The 15175-nt window shown below is 39.0% G+C and overlaps 2 protein-coding genes across 2 annotated transcripts; one reads left to right on the top strand and one right to left on the bottom strand.

Annotated features, from left to right (window-relative positions):
• Positions 1-1101: 1101 nt before the first annotated feature.
• Positions 1102-2135, bottom strand: LOC149131833 (zinc finger MYM-type protein 6-like). Its single transcript, XM_089366419.1, has 2 exons — positions 1784-2135; positions 1102-1250 (listed from the first exon to the last, which is right to left on the bottom strand). The coding sequence occupies exons 1-2, from the start codon at positions 2133-2135 to the stop codon at positions 1102-1104; spliced, it is 501 nt and encodes a 166-aa protein (XP_089222545.1).
• Positions 2136-3992: 1857 nt separating this feature from the next.
• LOC149131832 (uncharacterized) lies at positions 3993-14918 on the top strand. Its single transcript, XM_089366418.1, has 2 exons — positions 3993-4240; positions 12730-14918. The coding sequence occupies exon 2, from the start codon at positions 14457-14459 to the stop codon at positions 14916-14918; it is 462 nt and encodes a 153-aa protein (XP_089222544.1). The 5' UTR covers positions 3993-4240; positions 12730-14456.
• Positions 14919-15175: the final 257 nt, after the last annotated feature.

Raw genomic sequence — 15175 nt, 5'->3', positions numbered from 1 at the left:
TTTCCAAAGGTCTCGGTCAGTAGTCATCGCCTCGGTGAGGCCCAATGTTCGAAGGTCTTGCCTCACCACCTCAGCCCAGGTCTTCCTGGGCCTACCTCTTCCACGGGTTCCCTTAACTGTTAGGGAGTGGCACTTTTTCACACAGCTATCCTCATTCATTCTCACCACATGTCCAAACCAGCACAATCGTCTCTCTTGCACACAACTACTGATGCTTCTTATGTTCAGCTTTTCTCTCAAGATACTTACACTCTGACGGGTATGCACGGGTATGCACATTTATATATATATATTGTCCCACCCATGCCAGCATGGAAGGCAAATGTTAAATGACGATGATGATATATATATGTATATATATACAGTGTTTCCCAAACTTTCCACACCAAATTGCCCACCTATCGGTCAGAAAAATTCTCCATTGACCACCTGTGTAAAAAAAACCCTGACACAACCCTCCCTAACACTAAATCCCCTAGGAGAATACCCCTTGTATCATTTGACACACACATTATATCGTAAGCTCATTGCTTGGTTAGTGCTGTTTGGACTAAATATGCAGCTGTTTACAAATCTCTTATTGTAGGTTGTAGGTTTGCCATTAGTGTGAATAAAATTCTAATGTTAACTCTATATTATGCAGACAGATTAACTTTGATAAACTTGTGCTTTCTTTTACACTGATTTTTATTCTCCCCAAATGAACCATTGACTAGAACTACCGATGCAAAAATAATTAATGATTGTATCATAAAGGAAAATAATACAACTTTTTAATGTGAACCATGTGTCTTGTGCGATGCAGCTAGTCCAGATACATTCTGTTTCAAACTTGTCACCTTTAGCCGCAAGTCTCTTTGTTGTATCACATCCAGTCCAATTCTTTTATGGGAAAGTAAAGTTCCAAAATGGCTAAAACCAGATTCAACTTGGTACAAGGTAGGGAAGACAAGCAAAAGTAATTTCAGACATTTCCACAGATTGGAGTAGGAATTCAATATACTTTGATGGTACCACAAACCTTCTTTGCCATTACGACGATATTGCATTGTGGCGTCATTGTCATCTTGTAATTCTATCAAATTCCTCCTGAACGTTATCCTAGCAATCAACTGCATCAACCTCAAATGGATTGCTATACCAATTTGGAATATTCAGCACAATAACATCTTGAAATCGCTCCAACATGTCATAGTGCAATGATTGTAAATAATTGCGATATGTATTTAAATCCTCATCAACCAATTCATCTTTCAAAGAATGAAGTTGTGGAAATTGAGGGAATTGACATTTTGAAATGTTAGTCTTATACAGCACCAATTTTGAAATGAAGTTAGTGATAAATGATTTACAATCAACGAGAGTTTCTTGTTTCCTTGCAATAACTTATTCAAATTTTTTAGTTTCATGACTATATCACAAAGTAAAAAGATATCACACCTTGCAACCCTCAATGAAGTGGATATTGGAGTATCTTCAAAGAAAGATATGATTAATTGAAGCAGTTCAACAAAGCATAAAACACAGTTTCCTTTTGATAGCCACTGCACTTCGGTATGGTATAAGAGTTTAGTATAGTCCTCATCATTTCTCACACAGAGTTGACAGAAAATTCGATCAGACAAGGGACTGGACTTCAATTTGTTCACAATCCTGATAAATAACTATAGCGCATCATTCAATCTACTTTTCATATTTTTTGCCACTAAATGCTGCCGGTGTGCCAAGCAATGGACAGTTAGTACCTGGTGGGAAATTTCATGCGTTAGGAGAGATGAAAAACCTCTGTATCTTCCTATCATTGAAGGGGCTCCATCAGATGCGCAGGCAAGAATATTACTGAGTGGGATACTACGTTCAAAAAAGAAAGAATTGAGAGTGTGAAAAATAGTTGCACCTTTTGAATCAAGAGGTAATTTCTCTGCGAATAGCATTTCCTCACAAGGCTGAAGATCTTTGCTGAAATTCTGGACATATACCATCATCAAACATTGATTGTCCACAACAGCTGACTCATCCACTTGTATAGAAAATTCAGAATGCTGGAGAATATTAATGAGATGATGTTTGACATCGTTGGCCATTTCATCGATGCATCGAGAAATCATATTATTACTCAGTGGGATCTTCTTCATAACGTTATCGGGTTTTTTTGTACATAACAGTTAACAAAACCTCTTTGACAACAGGGCGAAGTAATGTTTTTTTCCAATTCTGTGAGACTTCCCAGACTTAGCAACAAGCAATACAATGTTGTACGATGCAATCAACCCATCATTCTCCTGTTTACTAGTTTTCTGGAGTAGCATGTTGAATGTGTTTGCTTTTTGAAAGAGGCGCTCAGTTGCAAAAAGTATGACAACAGCTTGTGCGTCTTGTCAGAATGCTTTGCATCAAAGTGATACTTCAAGCGTGATGGTTTCATTGCTTCGTTATAAGGAGAGGGAATAAGTCCAAATGATAAATAATCACTACTGTACTGTCAACAAATTTTCTTGACTGGAGGCATCAGTAAAATGAAATGCGAAAACAAAAGGTAGTATGGTATTCCCAAAGAGAAGAAGTCATTGGAGCAGAGTCCGGTGATACGTCTTTACTGGAGCAAATAAGGATCTATTTCTTTTGGCATTTCAAAAATGCTAAGTTTATCGAAAATTTTAAAATCTGGCACATTAATATGTCTTTCCAAGCTAAATTGCTGGAGTTATTCAACTTTTTCTTGAGAAATGTTTTTAAAAAGTTATAGAGGTTAGTGTAGTTATTTGATCATTTGCACATTTTGTCAACATCCTGAAAATAGCACTTGTGTTTTGATATGAAATCATAGAATTATGTATGACATATAACCCCTCATAATATTTTTTATTTTTTAGAGTTTTCAGAAAAGTTTTGCGAATTTGTATTCTACATGCGGGACTTTATAGGATTATGCAAATGACAACAATCTCAATGACTGTGTGACAAAAATATTCGATCGATAAACAAGTCCACTTTTTTTCAATACAAAGGGATGTCTCATGCGAGTAGTCAAATTGATAAAAGTGCATCCGTATTCTACGCTTGCCTAAATATAGGTAAATGCAGACTTGATTTCTAAAAATTCTTTGTCACCCACAAAATGTTTGCATCACCCACCAAAATCTCAAATCACCCACCATTTTCTAGAAACTTGCCCAATCGCCCACTTTGTATATATATATATATATGTGTGTGTGTGTGTGTGTGTGTGTGTGTGTGTGTGTGTGTGTGTGTGTATATGTCTATGTGTATATATATATATATATATATGCACACACATATATTACATATATATATATATATATATATATATATATATATATATATATATATATATATATATATCTTAATATATAAAGCTGAAGTTGTGTGTCTGTGTGAAGCCTTTTTGAAAGTTTATAGAAATCCACATTTTCCACTTTTTCGTAAAGATTTTTACATCAATAGAATTTTCTCGATCTGAACTTTCCAGTGCAGTAATTAGATTTTTTAAATTCCGTTTACTTTGTGTGATTTAAGGGAGATTTGGCTGTCGTTTCTAGCAACTTTTATATTCCTTCCCTTCTCCTTGTATCGGCGTTCTTATAGAGAATAAGAGTAAAAGAGGGAGAGAGAGAGAGAGAGAGAGAGAGAGAGAGAGAGAGAGAGAGAGAGAGAGAGAGAGAGAGAGAGAAAGTGATACATAGATAGTCATAGATTAACTTGGTTTACCTTTAAACTCTTACTTCTTCTTCCTCTCTCTCATTTAATACTTTTCCTCTACCTCTAGCATATTTTTCATAACATAGAAACGTAAAAACACACACAATTACACATACGTGATGTGACAACAACATACACATAAACACATACACACATCAACATTATAGATATAAGATTTACTTTCTGTGCCTTTCTAATATAAAAACGCGCACGCATTGCTATTTTATAACTGTCTTCCGTTCTCCATTCCTCTCTTTCTCTCTCTCCATTGCTCTCGTTCTGTATTCCTTTCTCTATCTTTTCACTCTTCGTTCCTCTTCCTCTCTCTCATTTAATAGCTTTATTTTGTCCCTCTACCTCTAACTATACACTTGACCTGGTCATCTGGGGCTTATCACTATTTCTCTGCTTCGACCATTGTCCGTGCACATCACATCGCTTTTTCCTCGCTTCACTTTCAAATTTCCTACACACGCCAGCATCACTTACTTCGCGAGGAGTCGAAATACACCTACTGTTTGTATGTATCTGTTTTCTATTGTTATACGTGCTTTGTTTTTACATCAGGTTCTTTCTTCCAAGGAATCTGGGGCTCACTCATTCATGTTTTCGTTACATTGTCTGTCTGCAGACAATAACTGCAGGTTATTTTTGAGAAGTGTTCCCCACTCGGTGGTGTTTCGGCGCAAGTCGTCATATTTGTTTCATTTTTCTCTATTATGTGCGTATGTGCATCTTTAGATTTCTAATGAAGTAATAGGCAGTGAAGAGAAGCAGTCATAAGAAAACTTTTAACTACCTCTATTCCTTTCTCCCCCCTCTCTACCTCTTCCTCTCTCGCTCTCTCAAACGCATACACGTGCAAGTACACAAATAAAACTCATGTAAAATAAAACTCATGTTCGTCAATGTTTTATAAATATACCACGATTTTCACTAGGGTGATAGTGTTAGGGTTTTAGGGTCAGGGTTAGGGTTACGGTTATGGTTAGGGTTAGGATTAGTGTTACGGTTACGGTTTTAGGGTCAGGGTTAGGATTTTAGGGTTAGGGTTTAGGGTGAATGTTAGGGTTAGTGTTAGGATTAGGTTTAGGATTAGGGTTGGGTAATCGTGCGGGTGTTAATCTGAAAAATTACAGATATGTGAAAAGTACCGACCCTGCCATCTATTATAACTTTTGTTCTGTTTAATATATACATAGATTATGCCTCCAAAGAAGAGAGTTTGCTGGGAAAAGAAAGCAACCGGTTTAAAATGACAGCAACAGACTGCAGCAATTCACCACATTCCAGAAGCTACTTTGAACATAATGCAAAATGGTGCATCAACATCTTCTGCCCAATCTGATAGAATTCTGGCAAAACTGTGTAGCAACAGATCGCCAGCAATTGCTTCATCAGAAATTGCCGTCCTAGCTCCTGTGAAAAGGGATTACCCTGCTATGTATAATCAAGGCAGCGCAAAAAGTTGTTTTGCACAAGCAGACGGATGAAATTTACGTACGCTTAATAATTTTACGTAAAATAGCCCTCAGACTTTCCCTATTAATTTCATCGTCTTTTGAATTATGAACATATTTACATCATAAGGGTATTTTCGTTGTAAGGCTTTCTTTTTTAGTTGATTTTCACCTAGCAAGACTTATCGTAGATGGCGTAATAAGTCACACCCGGACAAGGTCGGGTTATACTGCTAGTATATATATATATATATATATATATATATATATATATATATATATATATATATATATATATATATATATATATATATATTGTTGTTGGCACTCCATCGCTTACGACGTCGAGGATTCCAGTTGATCCGATCAACGGAACAGCCTGCTCATGAAATTAACGTGCAAGTGGCTGAGCACGTCACAAACACATGTACCCTTAACGTAGTTCTCGGGGATATTCAGCGTGACACAGTGTGACAAGGCTTACCCTTTGAATTACAAGCACAACAGAAACAGGAAGAAAGAGTGAGAGAAAGTTGTGGTGAAGGAGTACAATATATATATATATATGGGAGAATTCACAAAAGAACAACAGATGAAGACAGGTGGTGTAGAAAACAATTAGATGTATTAGTGTAACCCTCGGGAATTGAAAAAGTCTTTAATGTTTTGAGCCTACGCTCTTCCACAGAAAGGAACACAGAAAGAAACAAGGAGAGAAAATAAATGTGTGTAGTGGTCAACGATCTATCATGGTGAATGCCGGACAGAAGGGTCACACAGGAGAGTTAAGAAGAAGGGGCAAGGGCAGTGTGACTAGTGGTGAAGGGATATCCATGTAGGATGAAGTGGCGAGCCATGTGTTCAGACTGAGTCTCAAAGTCGTTGTTGTCACTACAGAGCCTGCATAGACGGAGCAATTGAGAATAGGGGATGGAAAGCTTGGTGTATTTAGGGTGGGAGGAGGAGAAGTTGAGGTAAGAGTGTGAGTCTGTGTGTTTGTAGTAGATGGAGGTGGTAAGAGTGGAGTGATGAATACTGACCAAAAGAAAGGAGACAGAGGTGTTAGAGATAGTGCAGGAGAAGTGGAGGGCAGGATGGAAAGATTTGGGCCTCAACATAGCCAATGAACAGGTGTGCATAGTTGGGGCCCATTCTCATTCCCATGGCCACTCCCGATACTTGCTGGTAAAAATCACCCGCAAACGAGAAGCAGTTGAGTGAGAGGACAAGCTCGGCCAGACGAACGAGTGTGGACGTGTCAGGTTAGGGGTTTGGTCAGAGGTCAAGGAAACGTTTAAGTGCACACGGCCCCTCGTGGTGAGGGATCACCGTGTAGAGGCTGTGGATGTTGAGAGTGAAGAGAAGTTTAGAGGAGCCAGGAGGGAAGGAGAAAGAGTTGAACAAGCAAAGCGTGTGGTTGGTGTCATGGATGTGAGAACGGAGAGAAGCCACAAGGGGAGACAAGGACATGGTCAAGATATTTGGAGATAAGCTGGGTGGGGCAGTTACAGGCGGAGATGATGGGGCAGCCAGGGTTGTTTGGTTTATGGATTTTGGGGAGGAAGTAAATGGTGGGAGTGCGTGGGGTGCGGACAATGAGGTTGGTGGTGGTGGCAGGGAGACGGTGGGAGGAGATGAGGTCATGGATAGTAGAGGACACAGTCTGTTGGTATCTGGGCATGGGGTCAGATGGCAGAGGATGGTAGAAGGAGGTTTCTTGAAGTTGGCGGAGAGCTTCGGCCTTGTAGAGGTCCGCATGCCATACCATCATAACCTTTTTATAACCGCCACGGCCGGTTCTATAATGATGTCAGTGTGGCGTTGGAGAGATTGAAGGGCCTAGAGTTTGGCTGGGGAGATGTTGAGTCAACAGGGACGCCTGGAAAAGTTAAACTGGGTTCCACAGCGTGCTGGCAGGCGCCCGCAAAAAGATCAGCTGCTTGAAACTGGCCAGGAGCAGGCGTCCACTGGGATGGTCAGCGGCCCAGGTCGGTGAAGCAGTCCTCCTCATTAGATGTCAGTGGAGTGTCGCAGAAAAGCGCACACAACCTCTAACACGGCACACAAAGCTATGGATATCAGCACGAGTCCAAAATTTGTTGCAGGATGGAGTGAGGGGGATGAAACGCAGACTCCTACTGAGGATGGACCGCTCCGCCTCAGAGCGGGGAAGATCTGGGAGGGAGAAGGGTAGTGGAGGAGTTGGGGGTAGTGGCATCGGGTGTGAGTGAAGTTTACGAAGTTTGGTGTCGGCAAGAAATTGATGAAAGAGATGATTTAAATGAATGATATAACGCAACGTGTTGTGAGCATGGGAGGGCGACAGAGAGGAGAAAAGGATGGAAAAAAGCCGGAGGAAGGAAGAAGGCAGTCAATGGTATGGATATGAGTCTTTTATCTTTTACTTGTTTCAGTCATTAGACTGTGTCAATGCTGGGACTCCTCCTTGAAGGGTTTTAGTTGAATGAATTGATCCCAGTACTTATTTTTTTAAAGCCTGGAACTTATTCTATCAGTCTCTTTTACTGACCCACTAAGTTATGGGGATGTAAACAAACCAATACTGGTTGGTAGGTGGTAGTGGGGTACACACATAGACATAAACACACACACACACACACACAATATATATATATATATATGACAGGCTTCTTTCAATTTCCGTCTTCCAAATCTACCACAAGGCTTTGGTTGGCTCGAGGCTATAGTAGAATGCACTTGTCCAAGGTGCTATGCAGGGGGACTGAAATTGGAAGCAAGCTTCTTATCACACAGCCACTCCTGCACCTATGTTAATATGGATTGTAAGGATTTGTAAGGCAGGGGTTTACTACCAGATGCCCTTCCTGTCACTGCCCCCTTTATTCATCTCATTACAGTGATGCAGGGTGTGCTTGTTCTAAACAGGTAACTAAAATCTGAAAACACAAGGAAAACTGAAATATTTCAAACTGAACATTTGCCACATTAATCTCACCCTGTTATGTTTATTTCCCAGGCTTGAAGAGACAACCCACATGACTTTCAGCACTTGAGTCACTCTGTAACTTCTGTTCATTATTAATTATATAGGTATGGCTGTGTGATAAGATGATGGTTCCGGGTTCATTCCCACTGCATGGCATCTTGGGCAAGTGTGTTCTACTATAGCCTCGGGCTGACCAAAGCCTTGTGAGTGGATTTGGTAGACGGAAACTGAAAGAAGCTTGTTGTATATATATATATATATATATATATATATATATATAAATAAATATATATATATGTATGTATGTGTGTGTATATGTTTGTGTGTCTGTGTTTCTCCCCACCAACATCGCTTGACAACCGGTGCTGGTGTGTTTATGTCCCTGTAACTTAGCGGTTCAGCAAAAGAGACCGATAGAACAAGTACTAGACATCCAAAGAATAAGTCCTGGGGTGGATTTGCTCGACTAAAGGCGGTGCCCCAGCGATGGGATGTTAAATGATGAGGGACATTTATAGCTTGAGGAAAAGGAAACTGTGGTAAGTGTGGATTTGGGAAAATAGTTAGGGTTGCAAGGTGTGGTGGTGGTGGTGGTGTCGGAGGTGGTTTTGTGGCAGTAGAAGTTGTAGTGGTGGTGGTTGTGGAAGTGGTGGTAGTTGTGGTGGTGGCTTGTGCTGGTGGTAATGATAGTGATTGTGGTTGTGTTGCTGGTTGTAGTGGGAATGACTGTGATGGTGGTAGCTGTAGCGAGGATGTTGATGATGGTGGTGGCTGTGGTTGCAGTGGTAGTTATGGTAGTGGCAGTAGAGGTGGTGTGTTGTAATGACAATTGTAGTGGTGGTGGTGGTGACTGTAAACTCTATTGTGGAGTATAAGTGGGCAAAGAAGGGGGAGGTGGCTGCATTATCTATCGTGGGCGACAATAATTATCTACATTTAGACACTGTATTTTTGTTGAGTGAGATACAGTAATTTTATGTTGATCAATGATCTCAGCCCTGAAGAGACACAAAGAGAGAGAGAGAGAGGTGAATTGAGAGTAATGCCTATACTGGGACAAGAGCAATGAGACACAGCAACATTAAATATTGAGATATTGTGGATCGGAATAACTAAGTTGTTGCTGCAGCATTGAGAGGGTCAACTAAGTTAATTATTGGAGACCATAAAATTTAGGAGATGAGGAATAGTATTTATTGCAGCTGATTAGATTATAAAGAACTTGGTATAATAGGTAGTGGCATTGATAGAGGATAGTGTCACTGTTGTTGTTGTTGTTGATGATGATGATGATGAGGAGGAGGGCGATGGTGTTGGTGGTGTTAATTATGATGATTGTATTAATAGTATTGTGGATATTAAAGGTAAAGATGTTGATGCTGCTACTGCTGCTGCTGCTGCTGATGATGATGATGATGATGGTGATGATGACAATGATGATGATGGTAATCACAATGATGATGACAAGAATGACAATGATGATGTTGTTGTTGATAATGATGATGAAGAAGGTAATGGTGTTGGTGGTGTTCCTTATGATGATTGTATTTTGGATACTAAAGGTAAGGATATTGATGCTGCTGCTGGTGATAAAAATGATGATGATGATGACAATGACAAGACGACAACGATGATGATGATCAAAATGGTGATAGTGGTGATGTTGATGGTGCCAGTGTTGATAACAATGGTTGTATTATTGGTGACATTGATGTTGATGATAAAGATAAGAAAAATCCATTTCTGGAAATTTTGCAAAGGGAAAATACTATTATCGCTAATAATGGATTCCTTTCATCTGTGTATGTTGAAATGCTCCAGGACTTGAAATACTGTGGATAAATTACTAACCAGGTGAATGAAAGATATGTGTTGGTAACTTGGGTGAATAGGAGAAATATACTGGTAGTCAGGTGAATGAGGGATATGTGTTGGTAACCAGGTGAATAAGGAATTTATTGGCAACCGAGCGAATGGTGAAATACAGAATAAGAAATATATATATATATCATCATCATCATCATCGTTTAACGTCCGCTTTCCATGCTAGCATGGGTTGGACGACTTGACTGAGGACTGGTGAAACCGGATGGCAACACCAGGCTCCAATCTAAATTTGGCAGAGTTTCTACAGCTGGATGCCCTTCCTAACGCCAACCACTCAGGCATCAGTAGTGGTGTGCAAGAGAGACGATTGCGCTGGTTTGGACATGTGGTGAGAATGAATGAGGATAGCTGCGTGAAAAAGTGCCACTCCCTGACAGTTGAGGGAACCCGTGAAAGAGGTAGGCCCAGGAAGACCTAGGCTGAGGTGGTGAGGCAAGACCTTCAAACATTGGGCCTCACCGAGGCGATGACTACTGACCGAGACCTTTGGAAATGTGCTGTGCATGAGAAGACCCGGCAAGCCAAGTGAGATCGTTGCCAGGGCCCCTGGACTGGCTCTTGTGCGGGTGGCACATAAGATGTACCATCCTGAGCGTGGCCGTTGCCAGTACCACCTGACTGGCCTTGTAGGGTTTTCGAGCGAGATCGTTGCCAGTGCCCCTGGACTGGCTCTTGTGCGGGTGGCACATAAAAGACACCATTTCGAGCGTGGCCGTTTTCGTGCGGGTGACACGTAAAAGCACCCACTACACTCTCTGAGTGGTTGGTGTTAGGAAGGGCATCCAGCTGTAGAAACTCTGCCAAATTCGATTGGAGCCTGGTGTTGCCATCCGGTTTCACCAGTCCTCAGTCAAATCGTCCAACCCATGCTAGCATGGAAAGCGGACATTAAACGATGATGATGATGATGATGATATATGTATGTATGTATATATATATGCAAACTCATAAATACCCACTTATATACACAAACTTGTGCATACACACACACATGCAAACACACGCACACACACACACACACACACACACACACAGAGGCATATGGCTGTGTGATCAAGTAGTTCATTTCCCAACTGTGAGGTTTCAGGTTCAGTCCTCTTGCATGATGCCACTGTAACTCTGGGTCAACCAAAAACTTAGGAGTTGATTTTGTAGACACTGGTGTGGAGTTGGAAAGAGAGAAAAAGGCAGTAGTGATGAGGTTAGTGGTGGTGGGGGGGTCTAAGAGAAGAAGAACAGGAAGGGAGTCTGGATAGAGGTAGCAAGTGTGTATGGAGAGAGGGGGAAGGTAAGAAATGGGGTAGTGCTGTAAATATACTGTGTGATGAACAAGGTTTGTAGTTGGGTGTTGGGTGGGGTTCAGTGATAAAAATGCGTTGGATGGAATATAGGGGAGAAGTGATGATGACCAGAGATTAAGAAGAGTGTAGGGGTAAATGCTGGAAGTAATAGAAGGATAACCAATAATGCATATAAACTGAGGAGTGCAGAAGGATGAGGATCAGAAGGAGAGAGAGAGAAAGAGATGATGTATTTAGGTTGAGAGTGAGTGAAAGTGAAAGATGTAGTGCATGGGGAGAGTGAGAGACAGACAGCTAGTAACAAGGGAAAATCAACAAGAAGTGGCTGAGTGAAGAGGAAGAAAGAGAGATAATTTGACAAAATATAAAAAATAAAAGGGTGGAGTGATCAGTGTAAAATGGGAGTGAAGAGGGACAATGTAAGAATGATAGATGGAAGTTAATTGTAATGATTCTAGGTAGTGAGAAAGATAAATGGTATCATGGAAAAGGTGATAAGTAATTTTGGCTGCATTTAATTACAGTGATGCAATATTGCACTTGTGTAGTAAGTGAAATAGAATGAGGAAGCGAAAAGAAAATTTGATGGGAGAATTAGGTGAGAGGCCCAATTGTGTACATAGACATTATGCTTTCAAGAACTCAGTTTTGCTTAGATGGATGGGTCTTCTTAAGCACCACATATTTCCAGTCATCCTGGTCCTTTGTCATCTCCATGAGATTCAAACTCTTGAGATCAGTCTTCACTACTTCATCACATATCTTCTTGGGCCTCTCTCTCTCTCTCTCTCTCTCTCTCTTCCACAAGTTCCATCCACCTTAACAATCAATACATATCTATACAGTATCACATCACCATAACAGTACAGTTCTCTCTTGCACACTACATCTGATTCCTCATCAGCCCAATTTTTCTCTTAACACATTTGCCCTTTGTTGTTCATGTACATTGATTGTGTGCATCTGACAGGACCTGTTAATTTCATCTATTTCTTTTTATAATCTCTGCTTGTCCTCAGTATTCAGGTCCCAGATCACATTACTTGTTCATACACAAGCATCATACATTCTGTCTTTCACCCTGAAGCAGAAACCTTTTGTTGCCAATAGAGGCAATAGGTCTCTGAACTTTCTCCAGCCTATTTATATCCTAACAACTATACTTTCAGTGCACTGTATAGAATTTCTACCAGCTCTTTTTCTACATATCAAGAGAAGCCATTTCTATGATGAAAGCACATTTCTATCTGTTTTCCTATTTACTAAAACCTTGGTCTTTACTATCAAATAAATTATTTTTCTTCATGTTTGGCCAATAATTTAATGTTTTAATTTAAAGTAGATACGAAACACTCTTACAGAATCTTACACATCTGCCTTTTATTTATTACAGTGTTTTATTTTACTACTCTACAACCTTTTAGAGACAAGAGATTTTGCATGAAGTCAACAAGATTCAATGGGATTCCTGGCTTTAAAATATAAAAATTTTATTGCAGCAAGTAACCATACATTAAAACATTAGCATGCAGTTTTGAAAATTAATGTGATCTGTTATTCGTAGCAGTCCTGTCTAGCAAACCTGCATTCGCAGAAAAATAACCGAACAATTCTAACACCAATGTAAATATTAACAAAAGAAAAAAAAGATAAAGATAACTTAACCTTTTATTACCAAAATAGAAATATGAAAAAGTAAATAAGAGCTAAACTAGTTTTAATATCAGTTGGAGTGTAATGGTTTTTAATGTTACCTCCAAGGTTGTTTGATAGTTCTTTCTTTTCTATATTCTTTCAATACGTTACATATTGTTCCAACAGAGATATGTTGTGTATTGATAAAACTTGAAATATCTAAAGAATTGTCTTTAGAAGTTATTTGCAGTCTAACATACACCTGAAAGTAAATGTTCCATTAAAAATGGTCTATTGATCCCCGAAAGAAGGTCACTTGCGTTTCACAGCAACTTGTTAACACACTCTGAAGGAACACAACACAATAATAGAATTTCTTTCTCTCCAAAGAATAAAAGCTATTTTTCTCATGAAAACAATCTCTGTACACAGTTGGCATCATCTTTAGCCTGCTATCCTTACTGTTTTAGAAATTACTAGAAACAACTTGTGTCTATTCAAGATATCTTGTTGGTGAAGTCCATAAATTCAGGCCTGAAACTCCTGCATTATTTCATATCATTCATAACATTTAAGAAGTTTGCTGAAGCGATAAGGATCTTTATGTTGGCTTCTTTTTGTATAACATAATGGAGAATTTTTGAGAAATGCCAAAGAAGACAGAAGAAAAAGGAAAAAAATGGAAATTTCCCTATTTTCCAAGTGTAATAAATCTTCAGACAAACCATCTTCTGGAAGTGATGCTTCTAACTCATGAAACATGTACTGCACTTAATCAAACTATTTGTGTAGTATCACATCAATGAGAAAAACCTTTATAGTCATGTGATCTGTTGAAAGTATAAGCCAAACCTTTTCTGAATTCCATTTTACTGCAGTAGTTCTCAAATAGTGCATTGTACCATACTGTTGCATTGTACATCAAAGCTGAGTACTCTAGGAAATGAATTATATTTTTTAAAATGTTAAAAAATAATATCTGATGAAATACATTACCAAAAAATATCAAAATCATGTTTCTTATTTACAGTCCAGAACAACATCGAGGGTAGTTTTGAATTTTTTTCACTGACCAAACACCCTGGAAAGTGAAGGAGCTCACTGCAATGTCCATAACCCAAACAATTTTTTTTTCTCACTGTAAGGGATTTTTTTAAAAAAAAGAAGAAAGGAAGTAAAATCTACTACCCGAGGGAACACATTTCACTCCTGCATGACCAATATGCCAAGTGAATGATGAAAGTACAAGAAGAGAGAAGTCAGAAGATTGTTTATCAATAATATTAATATGTCAATTTGTTTTTTGAATGTACCCGATGCATGTGTCATGCTTAAGAGAGAGAAATTGTTGAAAGAAATTTTGTTGCTTAAATAAAAGTTTTTAACCTTATTTCTTATAATTTCTGGAAGAGATTCGAAACCACCACCTATGTGGTGTATTACTACTTCTCAACACCCATTGCCTACTGGTCTACAGAAGCAACAATGACCTTAATGGGAAAATTAAGATACTTAAATTTGGTGCATGTTATGTTATGGGATAAACTGCAACTGTATATCCAAGATAATGTAATACCTGTAATTTCAAGAAAGGCTCACGATGAAGGGCGTGAAGTAATATTTTCACCACCTTGTTACTTGGGTTTGCAGCCAATTGAGACTGTCTGGGCTGTTGTAAAAGGAGAGAATGGTAGGCAGTACATAATTGACATTACATTCAAAGATGTACTTCAACATCTGAAAGGTACTTTTAATCATCTGAAAGCAAATACTGTTCAAGGATGCATTGGTAAAGCAAATAGGAATCTGAAAAGACTATGGGAATACATCAAGTCTATGGGAGATTCTGGTGATGAAAATGGAGATGATTCACATGAGGATATGGGTTCTAATGGTTTCTCTGATGATGAGGAAAGCATCACTGAAGACTCTGATAATGATGATTAAAAATGAATCTGAATTTTCTTTTCTTTTACTTTATTTTTCTAGCAACTGGTCAAAAAATTGTATCAATTCATGATCAAACCTTTGCCAGAATTGTGCTATCAAAAAACCCCTTGGTTTTAGGCATATCATGCAACATCAGAGGTTTTGTAAAAGTTTTTAAGCAAGTTTCATTAGTACCCACGATGCTGGTGCAGACTGTAAGAACTATGTCTCATTTAATGAACAAATTAGTAAATATATAGTATTTTCATGTTTTT

The sequence above is a fragment of the Octopus bimaculoides genome, chromosome 19 (assembly GCF_046866305.1).
Source record: "Octopus bimaculoides isolate indiv1 chromosome 19, ASM4686630v1, whole genome shotgun sequence".
NCBI classification, from domain to species: Eukaryota; Metazoa; Mollusca; class Cephalopoda; order Octopoda; family Octopodidae; genus Octopus; species Octopus bimaculoides.
The sequence above is the reverse complement of the archived record's forward strand: the minus strand, read 5'-3'. Positions and strand labels throughout refer to the sequence as shown.

Excerpts from the sequence above, each read along its gene's own strand:
- LOC149131833 (XM_089366419.1), bottom strand. The coding sequence starts at position 2,135 with ATGAAGAAGATCCCACTGAGTAATAATATGATTTCTCGATGCATCGAT. Across the intron at positions 1,251-1,783 it reads AATGATAGGAAGATACAGAG|ATGAATTGGTTGATGAGGAT; the intron begins GTTTTTCATCTC and ends ATTCTTTGAAAG.
- LOC149131832 (XM_089366418.1), top strand. The coding sequence starts at position 14,457 with ATGACCTTAATGGGAAAATTAAGATACTTAAATTTGGTGCATGTTATG.